The following is an 18,559-nucleotide window of genomic DNA, read 5'->3' as shown; positions in this document are numbered from 1 at the left end:
CTAATGTAAGGATATTTTAAAAAAAAAATAGATTGGATTTACTATTCTAACAAAGTTAACTAATTTTCTTAAACTATGTAGAAAAAATCAAAATTATAAAAGTGGGACAAAAGGAATACTATTTGGAAACACTACCTTCGGATGCCTGAGGGGTGCTGTTAAAACTATAGGGGTCTAAGCATAATTCTCACATACATCACTGGATCTTTTATGAATAATGAAAAGAACACCTGTAGCTTCCTTTTGTTGCTGGTTTTGAAAAAAATCTTCCTTTTCCCTTATTTAAGAGGTAGCTTGGCAAGCGATCCAAAATGCAAGGTCAGTGACCTTTACTTTACTGTTGTACGGAAAAGATGAATTCCAGAGCTCTCTTCATCTTTGCCATCCTCTCCTTCTTTGCCTTCTCTGCTTTTGCAGAAGAAAATGGGGAAGACCCTGGTCTTCTCATGAACTTCTACAAGGATTCATGCCCTCAAGCTGAAGATATCATCAGGGAGCAAGTCAAGCTTCTCTACAAGCGCCACAAGAACACTGCATTCTCCTGGCTAAGGAACATTTTCCATGACTGCTTTGTCGAGGTGCTCGATACTACTATATCAATATTATTCTGCGTTAGAGAATTTTATGCGTAAATTCTTGAAATTATTGAAGTTGATGCATCGTTTGTTTTGTTTTGCAGTCATGTGATGCTTCATTGCTGCTGGACTCAACCAGGAGAGTCTTGTCCGAGAAGGAGACAGACAGGAGCTTTGGTATGAGGAACTTCAGATACATTGAGGACATCAAAGACGCTGTGGAAAGAGAGTGCCCTGGAGTTGTTTCCTGTGCTGATATACTGGTGTTGTCTGCCAGAGATGGCATCGTTGCTGTAAGTTGAATCTTCCTATTAAAGTTCATAGTACTATCTTTTTTAGTAAAACTATTTTCTGTAACATTTTTATTTGTGCTATGCACCATTTGAAGTAAAATTTTTTTTCCTGAACATGTGAACCACTTGGACGCTTAAAGTTATGGTACAGGGCTCTAAAGTTCTCCAATTTGTGTCGTGCTGGTGAATAATCGTCGTGTTTCTTCCGGACAACTTTAAAGAAACACCGGTTTGTTTGAATCATATACACATTTTTCAATCACCTTTTCCTTACATACATCACATTAATAAAAATGCTACGGTATTCTTTAAAGAAAATATTCCAAATAATCTACTAACCAGATAGCTCCTATTCTCTGTTCCACTTGGAAGCTAGTTAGAGACTTGATGCGGGGGTAGTAGCGGAATCTTGTGTTATACCTATACCGAACTTCCTCTTTCCTATCTTACATTAAGGGCTCGTTTCTCACTGTATTTTTCTTGAAGTACAGTGGAAATTGGTATGTTTTCTTCTGGTATTTTGTGAATACACTTTAGAAATTGGTATAATCCTGTGTTTTGAAACTTTTTTGTACAGTTGGGAGGCCCATATATTCCACTTAAAACTGGAAGAAGGGATGGCAGAAGGAGCAGAGCAGAGATTCTTGAGCAGCATCTCCCGGATCACAATGAGAGCATGACCGTTGTCCTTGACCGATTTGGATCTATTGGTATTGATGCCCCTGGAGTTGTTGCCTTGTTAGGTATATACTCCCATACCTTTTCCTACATTTTGTTCCTAAGAATAGGCACAAGAAATTAAGATGCATTGTCCATATCTAAACACGGGGTTGTACTCAGAACTCACACCCTGTATAAGCACTTAAAATAGTTTCAGACAATTCTACTGCTGAAACTAGCTTAGCATTCCCTTAGGAATATTAAATTGATCATCTTAGAATTTTAGCAGTACTTTTACATACCTGAACATATTTCTAGCAAAGAAAAGAAGGGCTGAATTAACTTTGCTATTAATCTATGGGTGAAGGTGCTCACAGTGTGGGCAGAACCCACTGTGTGAAGCTGGTTCACCGGCTATACCCAGAGGTTGATCCAGCACTCCCAGCTTCCCATGTAGAGCACATGCTCAAGAAGTGCCCTGACACGATCCCTGATCCAAAGGCAGTCCAGTATGTGAGAAATGACCGTGGGACACCCATGATACTGGACAACAATTACTACAGAAACATATTGGACAACAAAGGATTATTGCTCGTGGACCACCAATTGGCTAATGACAAAAGAACCAAACCCTACGTCAAGAAAATGGCCAAGAGCCAAGACTACTTCTTCAAGGAGTTCTCTAGAGCCATCACCATTCTCTCTGAGAACAACCCTCTTACAGGATCAAAGGGAGAGGTCAGAAAACAATGCAATCTTGCAAACAAGCTCCATTAAAGGGTTTGCATTGCTGTAAAAATCCCACCTTTTTTCTTCTCTGATGCATGCGTTCAGGAAGGAGAAGAAAGGGAGGATTGACCAATAAATTTGAGGTTCACACGCCAGTGGCTGTGACCCATGTTGATATTACGCACTATTTGTCTTGTAGGTTTTATGTATTTCGTTGTTGCTTGATTGCCTGTGAGCTGTGACCTTCCAAGGTCGATCTTAGTAATGATCATGGTGAATGTTCGCGTGGATCATGATGTATTGTTGATGATGATGGTGGTTGTGATAGATTAATATGCAGCATTTGCAATGTGATGGTTGCTTTAGCAGATTTGAAGATTAAAGTAATACTTGCACACTGTATTTTCTTTGAAGTTCATTATTGCAAATTTGCAATTATGGCTGCAAGTATAGATCTGGAACGAGTGAAAGAGAAGCATCCTTTCAACAAAGAAAAAGAAAGAGGAGCATCCGTCCTCTTCAAGGGGACAAAAACCAATAAAGGAAAAGCGAAGTAAGGGCCCTCAGAGAAATTGCTAAAATAAGAATTAAATACATAAAGATAAGATTCCCTTGCATGAGCGGATGTAACTTTATCCATATTAAATTTTCTTTTATTGGGGCATGTTTGTATTAGGTAAGAGATCATTGTAGCCAAGTCCAGCCACACAAGGAGAATTAAGAATGATTCTCTGCTGCAAGCCATCATGGCTCGAGACTTCCAGACTAGAGAATAGAAAAATACCTTATGGTGGATAATTATTGTTAATAACCATCATATCTACTTTAGCAAAAAGGTATGATATGCAGTTACTAGTCGATTGAGTTGATCTATTCAAATATCAAATTTAGCTTAATTTAAGAAACTCAGCATTCACTTTGACAGTTCAAACATCTACGTTTTCAGCCCAAAGAAACCTTGGTGCAGAACCTTTTAACACCATTTCACCTCAGGAGTGTACCTGTGGCAATTGCCAAATATAGGTGACTAACGAGGAAAACTGGAATGCCAGATTGATTCCAGAATACATTGACAATACGTTTCTTACTGTAACAAGTAAAGAAGATATATTTGGCTAGATTTATGCTTCTGCAAGAAAGTACCCCCAACAGATTGAGATCTACTAAATTTTCTCTACTTAGCACTTTTTCTTTTATACACCGTTACTTTCATCACATTCCTGAACCACAATTCTTTTCATATTCAGTAGTCAAGGACATGCGCGTTTCAGTAGCATATTTCAAGGAGAATCCTACTGTCTTTGATCTTCTCTCCAATTTGATCTTAATTTTTTGAAGCATCCTTCCTGTGACCAAACAAGGAGAACATGCATGTGGGAGACATAACAACCATACCTCCTAAATAAATCGAACATTACTTACAATGCGAAATTGAGACAATCCAGTTTATCTAATCTAGGTACCCTCCACACTGGCTGGTAATTCTGGAACTGAATTTACAGGCAATCCTTGGTGCCAAAGTACCAATATTTTGAAAGGAGTCACCACGGCCAATTGCTTTCCAGTAGCAATGTTGAACCGCAGTAGAAGCTGGAATTGAAAGACCAGCAAATTTGTTGAACCACGGTAGAAGCAGGAATCGAAAGCCCACAAATTACACATATAAAGAACTCCAAGTCAATGGTTTGAAGCATATATGACAATTAGTATCCACCAACACCTTTGAGTTAAGTTCAACTAGAGGAGTAGAAGTCCCTCTTGAATGGCACTGCTGAAGAATGATAATTCGCATAAAAAGCTATAGAATCCTATTTGTCTCACTTGTCAGATTTTCTGATCTTTTTTGGCTCTATACTGCATGAAGTGCTATTAGAATCATAGTTAGCATTCTCAGATGCTACATCACTCTTCCAAGTATCTTTTGATGGCTTTGGTATTAGAGTAGGAGGGCCATAATAAGGCTGTGGATAGATAGAGATGTAATTCCCAGCAATGGGATACCTAAAGCTATGAGAAGATGGATGAGGGTAGTGAAGGAAGGCAGTGGATGGATGCCAATACATCATGGGCACAAAGGAACTTGTTGGATGAGGTGGGAACATAGGACATGATGATTGATCACATTGGATGATGTTTGAATTAGCATTGCCGATTAGAGGGTTGGCATTGGAGAACAAGTCTGCTGGAGATTGATATGTTATGGACTGAGCAGCTGTGATTGCTTGGTTTTGCAATGAAGCATATCCCTTTAGTTCAAACTGTGAAGAGGCTCCACAGGTTGAAGGGGCTGAGGGCAAGATTGAGGTTTTCTCCTTAGTACCATGGCAGGCTGAGTAACTGTTTTTCTTGCATTTTAATTTTCTTGAGATAGTCTTCATGCTTAAGAGTGAAGAAGGAAGACTGTCATTCTGCAAGAAAATATGATAAAATCAGATCCTGTTTATTTTGGACAGATCAAGATAAATGGTCAGGCTGCAAAACTAAGAGGTCTGAGGTGCATATTTTTTAGCACTCCCATGAAGGCACTGTCTCATTGTTGCAGCAATTTATGTCCACCCTACAACATCTGTATGCTATATATTCTGAATCCTGCTTTAAAATAACAAGAGCTGGAGAGAATTGCTTTTCAGGAGGATTCATCTTCAGAGTTCAAACTCAAAACAAGTAACTCACATCCATTCAATAGGTATTGAACATTTAAACTTTTTGATGAGGATGAACTAAAATCAAGAACTTAAGGAATTCAAAATAAAATTTTAAAATTATAGTTAATACTCCAACAATATTACTTGCAGCATCTTGTTTCAGGACAACATACCAAAAAAAAAAAAGAATAAAGAATATGCAAATTTCTAGACTAGCCAACTCATAGTCATGAACTTACAGTATCTGTATTGACCGGGTCTGGCAGAAATAATTCCTCCCCTTCAGCATCTTCATCTGTCCTGTGATGAAAAACATTGTGGGATAAGCAAGTTGTGGGCAGAGGTTAAGGATAGCTGGCAGAAGAGCAACTCTGAATTGTGCCTGGTTTGACAAATCAAACCATGCAAAATCTTATGCTGCTCATCCTCTTGGTGTAATGAGCCTTGAAGTATAAAAATTTTGAAACATGATTCAGTGTCATTGCTCATGTTCACTTGGAAAGCTACTAGTTCTTTTTAATCATGCATGCAGACTGAACATGTCAATGGAGTCCTGCTACATTGTTATCTCATTTAGTCCTGTTCTCTGGTAAACAGTTCTGAGGTTCTGATAATATTACAGTTATATGCAGTTAGAAAGATTGGTTATCAGCACCTCAGCAGGAGTATTTCTGATACAAATTACCTGTAGTATTTCTGAAGGAGATCCAAGTTCCTGTACTTTGTTTCCCTTTGAACAAGGTCATCAGGATATCCAGCCATAAACAGAAGTGTGATACCTAAAGCCTTGAAAAAGAAGCTTCCTCCGCGTATATGGACTAGCATTGACATTCTACAAATAGCAGGCCCAAAGGATTTGAGCTTGTTTCTTCCCATTCGCTGCCTGACATATCTGGATATTAAATCATAGAAGAGTTTCAGCTTATGCTGAAGAACCAGCTGTAATTTTTATGCATCGGATACAAATACAAGAACTTGACGCCACGAAGTACTGATGAGTTGTTGGAACGCAAGGTTGCGCCTATCAGTAAACCCCGCTGAATAGAACGCCCCAAAAAAAGATCAGTGAGATTCATACTTACTCATTTTGGGGAATATTTCTGGTCCTTCCACCATATTTAATGCACAGGAATAAGCATGAGGGGCAGCTAGCATCTTGTGGACGCATAGCCTTTTCCTCTTGAAGAATTTGGACAGGACACATGGTAGGATTCTGCCGGTTGGGATAGAAGATCTTCCTCCGGACCCCAGGGTTTTCATATAAAACATGTTCCTAGGACAAAAATTGAAATAAACTCTATTGATACCTAAAAAAAATATTGATTCTATCAAAACTCATCAAGCTCACAGATAAGGAACCACAATGAGAACATAGAGTTGGATGAACTGTAAGGCATCACTCCATTGTACAAAGGGAAACCATAGACCACTTTCGTAGGACTGGGACTCAGGGATCTTAACCTAAATTGCTGTTCAGATATCATTTGACCCAATAGTTCTCTAATAGCACATAGAAGACTTGCATGTCAAATCCTTCACTAAGCCAGTAGACTGAAGCCATTGAACTTGCATCAAATCCCCAGAAAAAAAAGAAAAAGGATTCATTGCAGACACTAATTGATACAAAAGAGTGTTCAAAAAAAGAGAAGAAGAAGAAATTTGATACAAGGATAATATCACCTCTTTGAATGAGTACAAGTTATTCTTCATCCATCTTCTTCTTTTTTTTTTTTTTTTTTTTTTTTTTTTTTTTTCCTTTTAGCCATTTGTACTATCCCTCGAGGCCATGTCAGCTGAGTTTAAAAGCAATGCAAGAGAAGCACTATTTCCGCCAAATCACCAACAAACAATACAAGAGATAACATGTATAAATCATGCATTCTTTCAACCTGAGAATTTAACAAGGCTGCTATTACTTGAAAAAATCATTGGAAGTTCAAAGTTTGAGGTCTAAAGCATTGCACAATATTTTGCACTGTTAAGGCTTGATGTCAGCTAAACCAAAGGGATCAGCACAGGGCGGTTCATATTCACCAGAAGTAGATGACAAAAGAAAAATCTGCAGTAACGGGCATGATGATGCTGATGAGATTGGTATTCGATATACATGCCAAAGACGAACAATATGGGCCTTATAAGTAATTGGAGTCTTGACTTAATTAAACAAGCAGCATCACTATTTCAAAGGAATTCTCGTTTCATATTAAATCAGTCTAACATGGAACACCTGAAGTCACAATTAATAAAAGAAAGCTTACCCCAGGATCCTTGGGGGACAAATATGGTTCCCCCTTCCGTAAAATGCTAAAATGATTGAAGTCTAATTCATACATGTCTTCACATCCATGTCTTATGCCAAGGGATGCAAAGACTATGATCTTCCTAACAGTGTGAGACTGAGCATTTTTCACCAAGAGCTGTTTTGACTGTATCATTCTCTTGACCTCCTTTGGACAGAAAGCTATCTTAGGAGGCTTTTTCTGTAGAAACATGTTGTCACATATTTTGATCTCCCCTCGAGGGGTACAAGAATATGATGTATACCCATGATCACCAGTCATGACTGTTTCTTTTGTATATTGGTGATCACATTCCCTTGAGCTAGCAATAGGATTCATACATGATTTTAACCTTTTCTCTATCACATACTCATGAAATTGTTTGTCTACACGTGCAGCAGACATCAGCTTCCCCTGACTGCTTGAGGGACTTGCCACATTTTGTGTATCTCCTTCCCCATTAACTTCCTGTTTCAAAAGAATTTCTTTCACCTCTTTAGCACAAGTTAATTCTTTGGAATTTTCCTTACTTTTTGGGTCAGTGCCAAAACTATTTATTACATCCGCTTCACCATCTTCATCACCAGTGTCATCTGTATCTTCAAACTCTGCAGCAGAATCACTCCCTTTCAGGAATTCAGACTGCAAAAATTCAGTTTCATCCATGCCCATCCAGGTGACAATGCCTTCTTTCATAGACACGTCTTTATCTGGCATGCATTGGCTATTATGCTTCATGTATGAGCCCACCCTGATATCTTCACCTTCAGGTTTCATTGAATTTGTTTCTACCTTCTGTCTCTTGGACATGTGTTCAACTGTGTTTTGAGTCTTTCGACAATAATCCTACAGTTGAGATTGAAAAGAGGAAAGCAAATAGATAACAGAAGCCAGAATTGCTCATCATAGAATCTCAGTACCTCTTCAATCAGTCAATAATCATCAAATAGCAACTAGGATGCACAAAATACTGAAAAAAAAAAGTTAATCTGAGAATTTTATGAATTAATTAACATATAGCACCAACTCACTTGTATCACATTTTGAAAGTCAACAATTTCTCTGTCAATCAATGAGTTTCTGTCATGACATTGTTTGGAAGTGTCAACTAATATGAGAATTGTCAGCATAAATACAAATCATTAAATGCTTGTGACAAGCTATGGAGTTTCAACAAACTACAAATGAAAAATTTATCTTCATAAGAGCTATAAATTTATTTCTCTACAATACTTTATACTCAAAAACAACTTATATTAATTAAACTCTAAAAATCTAGCTCATTTAATTATTTTTTGGTTCCTTGTAACTCAGTGAAACAAAGGCCAGGGCGTAAAGGTTGAAGATTAAAAAAGGAAAAATATCATTTTTGCATAGACATTACAGTCAATGCGGTCTCAATTTTATTGATCCTATTGCATGGTATGCTAGTTTGTCGTCTCACAATTTTACCTCGCATACACAGATGTTTCTTGGTTATGGTTATCAAAGAAATTTCTTATTTTAATTTCGTCCAAGGTACTATGGAAAACAAAACTGATTATCAATAGTAGAAAATGTTGAAGCAATAAAGTCCTCAGATGAAACCATGTGCAATCATACAAGCGAAAACAACATACACTTGATCAATCGCGGATTAAGCAGAGAAATGATGATGAATGTTTTGAGTTGGGCAAGCTTACTTGTCCACAAAAAACCAAAGGGCCATTATCTCTTTCTCTTGTTTGGGCTTCAAGTACAGTTATTCTCTGCATAAGTTCAGCATTTTTCTGCTTTTCCCTTTGCAACTCAGCTGAAATCTCAGCAACGAGATTGACAGAACTGTCCCCCTTTACTTCACTGTCTATAGCACGTAATGCAGATGCATTCACCAAGCTTGCACGAGACTGAAGCTCCACCATTCTTACGTTCTCAATAAATAATCGGAGACAAAATCCTAACTCTCAGAAGTCGGAACCTGAAGAAGAAAATTCACTTGCAGTATAGTGCAGCAATGGGACAAGAAATGTTAGATGGGATAAACAAAGAGCAACTTGCACGGACTAAGAGAAAGAGGCTAAGTCTAATCTAGAATCTAAACCGAGGTGGGGTTTTTATTTTTATTTTTTGGAGCTAACAGAAGCTAGATGGATAATGAATAAAGACTTTTGCTTGCTATTGCATGATGGTTGCTGCTGAAGTTGCAGTTAGAGAGATGGATCAGCCCCAAGAATGTCATGAAGTTCTTAAGTGTTTTTGGTTTGGTAGATGGAAATAGAACTTTTAATGATCAGAAAAACGGTAAGCGTTTTTGTTTGGTAGATGTATCAGTTTCGTAAATGAGGCCGATGGCCGTGGGAGGCTGCATGCAATGCCATGTGCTCTTCCTAGGATTGATGGTACTACGATTATTTACATTAGATATTTTTACGTGTAATCACAAAAAAGAGATTCTTGTAATTGTTAAAATGGTTGGATTTTCTTTCATTGTGTAACATCTTACCTTAAAACCATCTTACGTAGAAATATTACTGTTTTTATTACCATTTCATCTTACTCTTATATAAAGTTTAACTAGTTATATAAGAAGAAATCAATTTGGGCGGTTTTTAATTCTCCTCTTGATTCACTAAACTTCAACTATTAGTAGCAATTTTCCATGAATCATTGTGCAGATGGTCTTGGTCTTGCTAGATGGCCGGAAGAGATAAAGAAGACCTTGTGATGCACCTTTGTCATAACAAAAAAGAAACTCTAATGTTCCAAAGAGACAAATGCTTTCATGCATAACAAATTTGGACTCTAAAACGTCTGTCTAAATATTCACAAGGGGCTAAAGAAGAAAATTGCAGCTCTTTTGACCTACCTAGAACAATTTGAGAAGGCAGCGATTATTGCACATGGTGTACTTAATATTTTTTTAAACAATTTGAAGTTAATCTCCGTACCATTATTGTTGTTTTTCTTATCAAAAATTAATGTCGTTACGACGAAAAAGAAGTCAAGTTATACCACCGTACGTATGAATATCAACATGATTGAAATAAAATAAACAATTAACAAGGTTTTGTTTAGTGTTAGAACAACAAAATGCTAGAGAATTAGTGCTACTAATTAAATAAGAAAGCGTAGGTAATGACAGATTGAGTACATGGAGAGTGGCTGGAGGCACAACAATCGACATGCTAGGAGCATCCGAGGCTAATTATAACATGCTATAACAGTGGTGCTTATCGAACTTCTCGACTAAGAGGCAAGCAACTTGGCCAAATTTAATACAACAGATTTTATAGCTTTGTACTGAAATCAAGAAAAGCGTTTGAAATTGTGGTGGACATATAATCACTTGAACTTGCACATTCATTGTATACTAACACCAATTCACCTAACCATCAAGAAGATTGTTACTTCATGAACCCTACTATCTTTTGTTCTTGTGTTTCGAGAAATGAACATGCTCATCACTCTATACTTCCATTCAATATAGGTCTTTAAGTGTATCCTTGTATTGTTTTTTTTTTTTTTTTTGTTAATATGCTTATTTTTGGGATTTGTTTGAAGATCTTGATAGGAGAATGCTAGATGTTAATGTGGGAAAGTTGCTATACCAATAATTAATCAAGGTAGAGAAGACTGAATTGTGCTGTCTTTCTCGGGCTTATGGGAAATGAATACTTTTTCCCAGAATAAAGAAAGCTCGTGCACACGTGCACACGATCATATGCTTATTGCGCAAAGCATTCGAGCTTAAAATATATTCCTCACCTGCAATAGTTAACCTAAATGGTTGTCCTAATGCAGTTTGTGTCAGGGAATATCAAACTTACCCTCGGATTCTTCATTTGTGCACTTGTCATCTTAAGCCAACTAATGTTTAAGATGAGTTCACCCCTAAACTGTTCACGATCCAAGACAGCAAAATTCATTGAACACTTCATGTTATGTTATTCAAATTTTTAAATGCCAATCTACCCTTAAGTGGTTCTTTATGCCATTTACCGGAACATTGCCAAGTGATGCCTAGAATTCAATTTAGTGGGTGGAGATATTGATCGAGCGATCGTGAGGTCTCAGAAAATACTCCCTTTTTTCATTTCCTCTTGTAAAATTTATAGTCTTCCTTCGAAAGAAAGAGAAAAAAAAAACTGTTTATGAGTGTCTTTATAACAGATAAATAACGCATATTATCCTAGGATGGGTGGTTGACACATTTGGAAAAAGGACAAACTTAAAAATGAAATACAGAACAGGTTACAAGTTGTGGAATCTTGTAAAGTCGTGATGGCCTTTCATGGAACTTGAGATATTGGAAAAATGTTTCTGACAGCTTTAAATTGATTCCCATTTTTCCCTAGAGGTCTGTGAAATACGCTTGTTTAAGGGTCCTATCTAATCTAGGACTGTTAATAGGATTGGTTGGACTGAGCTCAATCTGTTTGGTCCTAGAACTAGGCTTGGGCTGCAATATACTCAGTTAAAGATCGAACCCAAGAACAAGATATGTGCAAGTGCTGTGTGTGTATATTTAACAACATTGATTGTTTTTCTCTCTTTTATAAACTACCAAAATTGATTGATTATCTTGGTCATTCAATCTGTCTGGTCCTATGTAAGATTGTTAGTAAATTTTTTTTCCTCCCATTTCATTGGGTTATAATGAATGAGTCATGGAAGTTGGTTAATCAGATGGAAGGAAACCTATAATGCCTCCCACTTCTGGGTAAAGATGATGGACAAACTACTGCAATTCCTATTTTGCTGCATTTGCCTGATACAAATTACAAAGTGAGTCGTCATAATTTCTCTCCCCATGTTAAATCTGAAAGACAGCCATCAGCATTTCTTCTGTTCATTTCAAGCATATCATTCACATGCAACCTTATAAACCTTAAACAATATACCCCAGTTGAAGACAATGTAAAATTTGGGTGAAACACAGTTATTATTCAACCAAATATGCACAACTGCGATTTACTCCAGAAGAAATCCAAACTATAGGCCTCATTCTGTGTTGACTACAATCGTTTTGATACACAATTTTGGCGAAAGATACAGAAAAAAAAAATGCTAACTCATGCGTCCTCAGGCCAAATAGCCCTTTTACCAGCAGACCTCTCTTACTGTACCTAGCAAATCATTAGAACTTCCCTTGAGAGGTCAAGTGCTTACGTTCTAGAAGAGCTTCCCCTGTGCTGCAGTTCCACTTCTCATCATTGCACAAAACTCCTCATAATTGATTCTCCCATCCTGTAAAGTGCAACAGATATTATGCTACAATTGGATCCAAAATCGATTGTGAAATGTTTTTTATGAGAATCAAAGGACACTTACATTATCTGTATCCACCTCTGAAATAATTTCCTTTATGGTGGCCTCATCACCCATTCCATACTCCATCATAGCAGACTCCAGTTCATCTCTCGTGATAAAGCTGTTATCACACCAATAATAATCAAAAGTCACTAATATTTCAGAAGCAGCTCATGAGGAAAGATGATTTAGGTGGACAATTAATCAGGATAAAGTGTCTGTCCTCCAAGAAATAAATGAAGAAAATTTCTAACAACTCTCAAAGCTCTTCCAAACAGTTAGGTGTGCTTCTGGGGCAGCTAGAGTTGGCAGAAGTTTCAAACTAAATACCACATGCATGTAACAAAACCGAGAAGTTTGACCATTATATCGACTCACCCACTATGATCCGTGTCAAAGTGCTGGAATGCTTTATACAGATGCTCATCTCTTTCAAGCCTGTGTCTGTGCATTGTAGCAGTAATAAATTCAATGTAGTCAATGGATCCATTACCATCCACATCAGCCTGAAATAAAGAATGATATATGATCGTAGGGTGTAACCAACAAAGAAGATGAATTGCAAAAAAGTCAACTGATCTACTTCTAGCTGAATGCGTTGTTACTTACAGCTTCCATGAGTTGCTTCACTTCGTTCTCTGACAACTTAGATCCAAGTCGAGCCAATCCAGATTTCAACTCTTCATAAGTAATTGTGCCACTATTGTCGGTATCTATATTTGTGAACATTGCTTTAAGACCTTTGATTTCTTCTTCAGATAAGTTTTCAGCAATGACCTGTGGTATATTAAAAATGGAAATTAACAAGCACAGAGATCAGATGAGTCCCATGTACACAATCTCGAAGATCCATTGGCATCAATTCACAGCTAACAAGTGATGAAGATTTTTGTGGGAAGATTTCTCTCCTTCAATGGATTAAACAAGAACTAAATCTCAATTATATCAGTGTCCGAAAGATATGTAGGAATTTTACATTTAAGAAGCCCTTATTCTACAGTAAATGAAACATATGGGGAGCCTTCTAAAGCTTAGGTTATCGACAGGTTAACAGGGTGTCTAGTTATTTTAATTGAATATGATTCAGAGTCTTTCTAATTAGAGTGATTGGTCCATTTATGTTCGACAAGAAACAGAACACTGTAGATCACCTTCAGAGCGAGTTTCTTGAGCTTGTTCATTGCTCTGAATTGCTTCATTCTGGACAGTACTGCACTATCAATTGGCTTATCTGATGCTTCTCCACCTACTCTTATCCATGGATGCTCTGTATAGACAAAGCAAACAACGTTAAAAAGTTAATTCAGGAGTAATCATGTACCACATGTTATCAAGCAGATAATAGAAAAAGGCACTCAAAGTTATGGAATGCATTTCAAAATATAGCTAATGAATCTGATTAAGTTTTAATTTTGGCAAGAAAAGAAAAACAGAAATACATGGAAATGAGACTGTAGAATTAGAAAAACCAATTCTTGATCCAACTGATAATCGAACTGTCAATCTTCAGTGACCCAAAATGTGTCACCAAAACATAGAGTAATGAACTTATATTAGCATAAAGAAGCAAAACAAGCAGACTAGATAAGAGCTAAACAAGAAAATAACAAAGTACATTAATTAGGCCCAAACACATATATATGATACAGGATATTCAGGGCAACCAATATAGAAGAAAACTTAACTAAAAAGAAAGAAGAGAAATTCATCCCTGTTTCCTGAGAAATCAGCTAATGTGTGCTTCTCTAATATATCAACTCATTCATCAGATGATAGATCCATCCCTAATCAGGTCTCGACTTCCATGGTCCTCTCACTAGTATTGCAGGTTAGATTGAAAACCTTTCCATTACCTATAGCATGTTTGTCAGTCTCTGAACATAGCTAATTTTTGTTGAAGCTAATTTATTTCATCCCCAATTCAAGCCATACTCCAGATTTATATGAAATATGGTCTAGCATCTTATCAGTCATAACTCATAAACATCGATTCTCATTTGCTAAAATGTGTACCAAGAATTACCATAATGAGTTGTCTAGAAAATCGTACCATGAAATGATGCAGATGGTTGATGATCAACATGTCTAAGACTCAAATCAGCTTACCTTCCCCAGTAAGATACATAAAACATTCAACCAGGCACCATGTGCATACTATTTAAACATTATTTATGAAATTTGTTTAATATATGTAACTTCCAAGGCTTGCAAACAAAAGAATACCAAGAACTTGTGCAGAAGTGATCCTCTTTTTTGGATCCATGGTCAGCATTTTGCGAACTAGGTCTTTGGCAATATTCGAAATCGATGGCCATGGCGGGCTTTCAAAGTCAATTTCCCCTTGCAGTATGGCATCAAATATTCCTTTTTCAGTCTCTGCAAAAAAAACAAAAAATTATATGTGTCAGCGAAAGACGGTAAAACATGAATCAAAAGGCAACATATAGGGAAAATGCTATTGTCCTTACCAGCCCAAAATGGAGGTACACCACTAAGTAGAATATACAAAATAACACCAGCACTCCAAATATCTATTTCTTTCCCATAGCTACGGCGCAATACTTCAGGAGCAACATAGTATGCACTACCAACTATATCACGGTAGACCTTTCCTGAGATATGTAAAGTGAAATTTGATTAGATATCATAAGACCAATTATTCAACAACTAATAAGATCAGAATAGATATACAAAAAGCGAATAATGATTATGATCTTAGCAAGCAGTTGAGTAAGAAGAATGCTAGAAGTGGAGCATATGTCTGATTTATATGAAAGATACTTGAGTTGGTTAACTGTATTGTACCTCTGACATAGACAAAGAGAAAATAGAGGATTCTAGGATAAACAAAACCATAGCATCTTCTGAAGCTGTTCCATGACATACACTGAAGTGCAGGATATGTTGATGTTTGTTTAGGGGAGGTACATATTTAAGTTTTTACTATGACTAAAATTAGAAATTTGAAAGTAGCTCAAGTTATTAGAAGCTGCAGCCAGTAAAGCACTTCCATTTGACCCCAAGTGATGCAGCAGATATCCAACGATCCAGAACAGAGGACCTGTTAACATTGTTATATTGCCAATCCCTAGCCGAATGCATTTTAGTTATATCATGACTTCATAATTACTTACTTTTCTAAGACAGACTTAGGATCATAGTGTTACTCAATTCCTTATTTGGTTTATTTCTTGGAGGAAACCAACTCCACATTGATCATGACTCTGTTAGCATTAGACTACTAAATATTATGGTTTATCTTTCCAGATTTTTATCAAGGGTCTGGGTCTTGTTCTAAAAGTTAATGAAAACAGTTCTCTCTCCAGTTCTTCACAAAGAATTTTTGATGTTTGAGATAAGAAATGACCTGTACATATTGAATTTTAATGATAACTGTTATGCATGCACAAGTTACACCAGCATTTCAATCTACCTCCAATTCAATCTCACGTCCTACCAGAATATTGCTACAAGTTTGTAATAGCAAATATTTTTTAGTATTTAAAACATTGCCATTAGTTCATATAACATAATACTTTTAGTAAATTTCATACTATCTATAAAGAACTGTGACCAAAGTAGCTATTAACTCATTGAAGAAAATTTCCACATAGTCAGATGCAACTAACGGAGCCTTCATTTCCAACCTTATGGGGCTATTTGAATGGATTTAGTGCGGCTATTTATGGCAACAACAATCTCTTAATGTTGAAACGTGGATACCAACCAACTTGTCATCTACATAAGCCCATGAGTACATACTTTCCTAGTATAAGAAAACTGAATAACATACACTGAACAACTCGGAGTTTGACCAAATTATCTATGCAAGGATGCAACTTGAAGGACATCTGCTCATAGCACAATGAGTTTAAGACTTTAATAAAAGAATTAGAAGACATAGTGAATCTAAAGATGCAAAACATCCTGCAAGGATAGACATTTAAGGGATTATAGCTATTGATTATCTCAGAGAAACAGCTTCCATGTAGGTATCGTAGCACACAGAAATCACATGTATCACTAAGTCTACAATCAAGGAAGCATATAGAATAACTATCTGTCTCCATAAATATGGAAAGTCTTAATCCAGGAACGACAACAGGAAATCTAATCCACCAAATTTTTTGTCACTGAGACTTAATTAAATAAACGACGAAGTGCACAAGAAGCTCACCTTCTTCAATGAAGACAGAGAGCCCAAAATCAGTTGCCTTTAGCATTGACTTTTCATCCTTGCTTGCTAATAAGAAATTCTCAGGTTTGAGATCCCTATGCATCACACCCATAAAATGACAAATGTGGACAACATTCACAATTTGTCTGATAAGTTCAGCAGCATCCCTCTCAGAATAATGACCCCTAGAAACAATCCTATCAAACAACTCCCCACCAGCACAAAGTTCCATAACAATGTGCACTGATTGCCTATCCTCATAAGCACCCTTGAATTCCACAATATTAGGCTGTCCACTCAAATGCTGCATTATCTGAATTTCCCTCTTCATATCCTCCTTGTCATTTTTGCTCACAAGCTTCCTTTTCAATATTGACTTGCAGGCATATTTTTGCCCAGTTGCATTCTCAGTACAAAGATAGGTCACCCCAAACTGACCCTTACCCAGCTCTCTGCCAAGGGTGTAGTGGGCCCTCACATCGTCGAAGGGCTTCCCCAAAATTGTATTTGGCTCCTGCCTCTGAGCAGGCCTTGGCCTCTGGGGTGGTTGCGCCGAAGGTTTTGCAGGAACAGATGACGGTGGCTGCGGCTGATAAGACCTCTCTGCTTGATGTGGCTGAGGAGTGTATTGGACGGCCTGTTTTTGATTGGTTTGGTAGCTCTGCTGATATGCTGTGGTGGTGGCTGCTGCTGCTGCACCACCTCCTGATCTGTGCCCATTAATACTTGATTGGGGGTACTTTTTCTTGCTGAAACAACCACCCATTTCTTCAGACAAGTTATTGAATTTCAGATCAAGCTTGAGACTTTATTGATGGGATTCCTTGAAATTTCGCGGAAATGATTGAACTTTGGAGCATCCAAGGATAAAGATTGCAACTTCGGAAAATATGGCAAGTAGGGATCAGGGGGAAGTAAAATAAAATCTCTTGATTATTTTTGGGTTTCAAAGCTAAAAACCCCACGCGGAAAATGGCGTAATCCAGCTCAATTTTGATGGAGGATCAACCGAAAGATGGCTATTCATCAGATCAGAGCAGCAGTCACAAGACCTGTAGTCGGTTGACTTTTCTCCAGCCCATCAAAGGCTCAAAGTCCAATTTTTGTTTTTGTAATTTTGTTTTTGCCCTTTTATTATTTTATTTTAATTTTTTGTTCAATGGACATAATTGTCTTCGTCACTTTCTTTTGTTATCTTTATCTATCTTTATACCTAAATGACTTCGGTAGCGTCTCAACTTTTACCAATTATCTTTGGTTAGTCCGTTAACCTTTGAAAGTGTCAATTTAAATCCTTTAGCTTCTGAATTTAGTTTTAATTAATTCCTAATGCCAAATTCAATTGGAGCAATATTCACTTTTAGCCATTACTATTTAGATTAATGTTAATTTGGCACTTCCAAAATTTATAAACCAGTCAAGTTTTCTCATTTAATGGCTTGGGTAAATATTGAGTAATTGGAAAGTTAGACTATGAAAAAATGATAAAGCAATTGTTTTACAAATTTTATTTAAGCATATAGTGTTCTAATATTTAATTATGAATATTATTGCTCTATGATGGGATTAATCAAATTATTTGAACTCTAATGACAAATTTAGTAAAAATGGATTCATTATGTGAAATATATGTACATAAAAGAGAATAGAGCATAGAAGAAAAAATTTTGACTTTTGGAATATCTATTTATTTATCTTTTGGTCATTTTTTTTTCAATATCATGATTTATCATTTTCATTATTACATTGACTACACAAAAATATAATATTGATACAAGCAAAACAACCCTCTATGAATTTAGCTTAAAATCTATTCTTATTCCTTATGGATTAAGGCGTATGTGTGTGTATCGATTTATTAGACATAAAATCAAATAATAATAATAATAATAATAATGACAATAATAACAAT

General features: G+C 36.7%; 4 protein-coding genes across 4 annotated transcripts; 1 reads left to right on the top strand and 3 right to left on the bottom strand.

Moving 5' to 3' along the window:
* Window positions 1–269: 269 nt before the first annotated feature.
* On the top strand, window positions 270–2,640 carry LOC113710318 (peroxidase 42-like). Its single transcript, XM_027233261.2, has 4 exons — window positions 270–578; window positions 680–868; window positions 1,446–1,611; window positions 1,896–2,640. The coding sequence occupies exons 1-4, from the start codon at window positions 354–356 to the stop codon at window positions 2,303–2,305; spliced, it is 990 nt and encodes a 329-aa protein (XP_027089062.1). The 5' UTR covers window positions 270–353; the 3' UTR covers window positions 2,306–2,640.
* Window positions 2,641–3,377: 737 nt separating this feature from the next.
* LOC140014868 (uncharacterized) lies at window positions 3,378–6,543 on the bottom strand. Its single transcript, XM_072066494.1, has 4 exons — window positions 5,985–6,543; window positions 5,588–5,794; window positions 5,142–5,202; window positions 3,378–4,665 (listed from the first exon to the last, which is right to left on the bottom strand). The coding sequence occupies exons 1-4, from the start codon at window positions 6,104–6,106 to the stop codon at window positions 4,075–4,077; spliced, it is 981 nt and encodes a 326-aa protein (XP_071922595.1). The 5' UTR covers window positions 6,107–6,543; the 3' UTR covers window positions 3,378–4,074.
* A 495-nt stretch (window positions 6,544–7,038) lies between these two features.
* LOC140014553 (uncharacterized) lies at window positions 7,039–9,203 on the bottom strand. The gene is made up of 2 exons (XM_072065573.1): window positions 8,864–9,203; window positions 7,039–8,027 (listed from the first exon to the last, which is right to left on the bottom strand). Exons 1-2 carry the CDS (start codon window positions 9,080–9,082, stop codon window positions 7,116–7,118), a joined length of 1,131 nt encoding a protein of 376 aa, XP_071921674.1. The 5' UTR covers window positions 9,083–9,203; the 3' UTR covers window positions 7,039–7,115.
* A 2,880-nt stretch (window positions 9,204–12,083) lies between these two features.
* Window positions 12,084–17,617, bottom strand: LOC113710165 (calcium-dependent protein kinase 2-like). The gene is made up of 8 exons (XM_027233011.2): window positions 16,648–17,617; window positions 14,939–15,082; window positions 14,694–14,846; window positions 13,622–13,737; window positions 13,080–13,247; window positions 12,849–12,976; window positions 12,492–12,591; window positions 12,084–12,407 (listed from the first exon to the last, which is right to left on the bottom strand). The coding sequence occupies exons 1-8, from the start codon at window positions 17,411–17,413 to the stop codon at window positions 12,333–12,335; spliced, it is 1,650 nt and encodes a 549-aa protein (XP_027088812.1). The 5' UTR covers window positions 17,414–17,617; the 3' UTR covers window positions 12,084–12,332.
* Between the last annotated feature and the right edge of the window lie 942 nt (window positions 17,618–18,559).

This window comes from Coffea arabica, chromosome 9e, assembly GCF_036785885.1.
Source record: "Coffea arabica cultivar ET-39 chromosome 9e, Coffea Arabica ET-39 HiFi, whole genome shotgun sequence".
NCBI classification, from domain to species: domain Eukaryota; kingdom Viridiplantae; phylum Streptophyta; class Magnoliopsida; order Gentianales; family Rubiaceae; genus Coffea; species Coffea arabica.
Note: the sequence above shows the minus strand (reverse complement) of the source record. Positions and strands in the feature narration are given on the sequence as shown.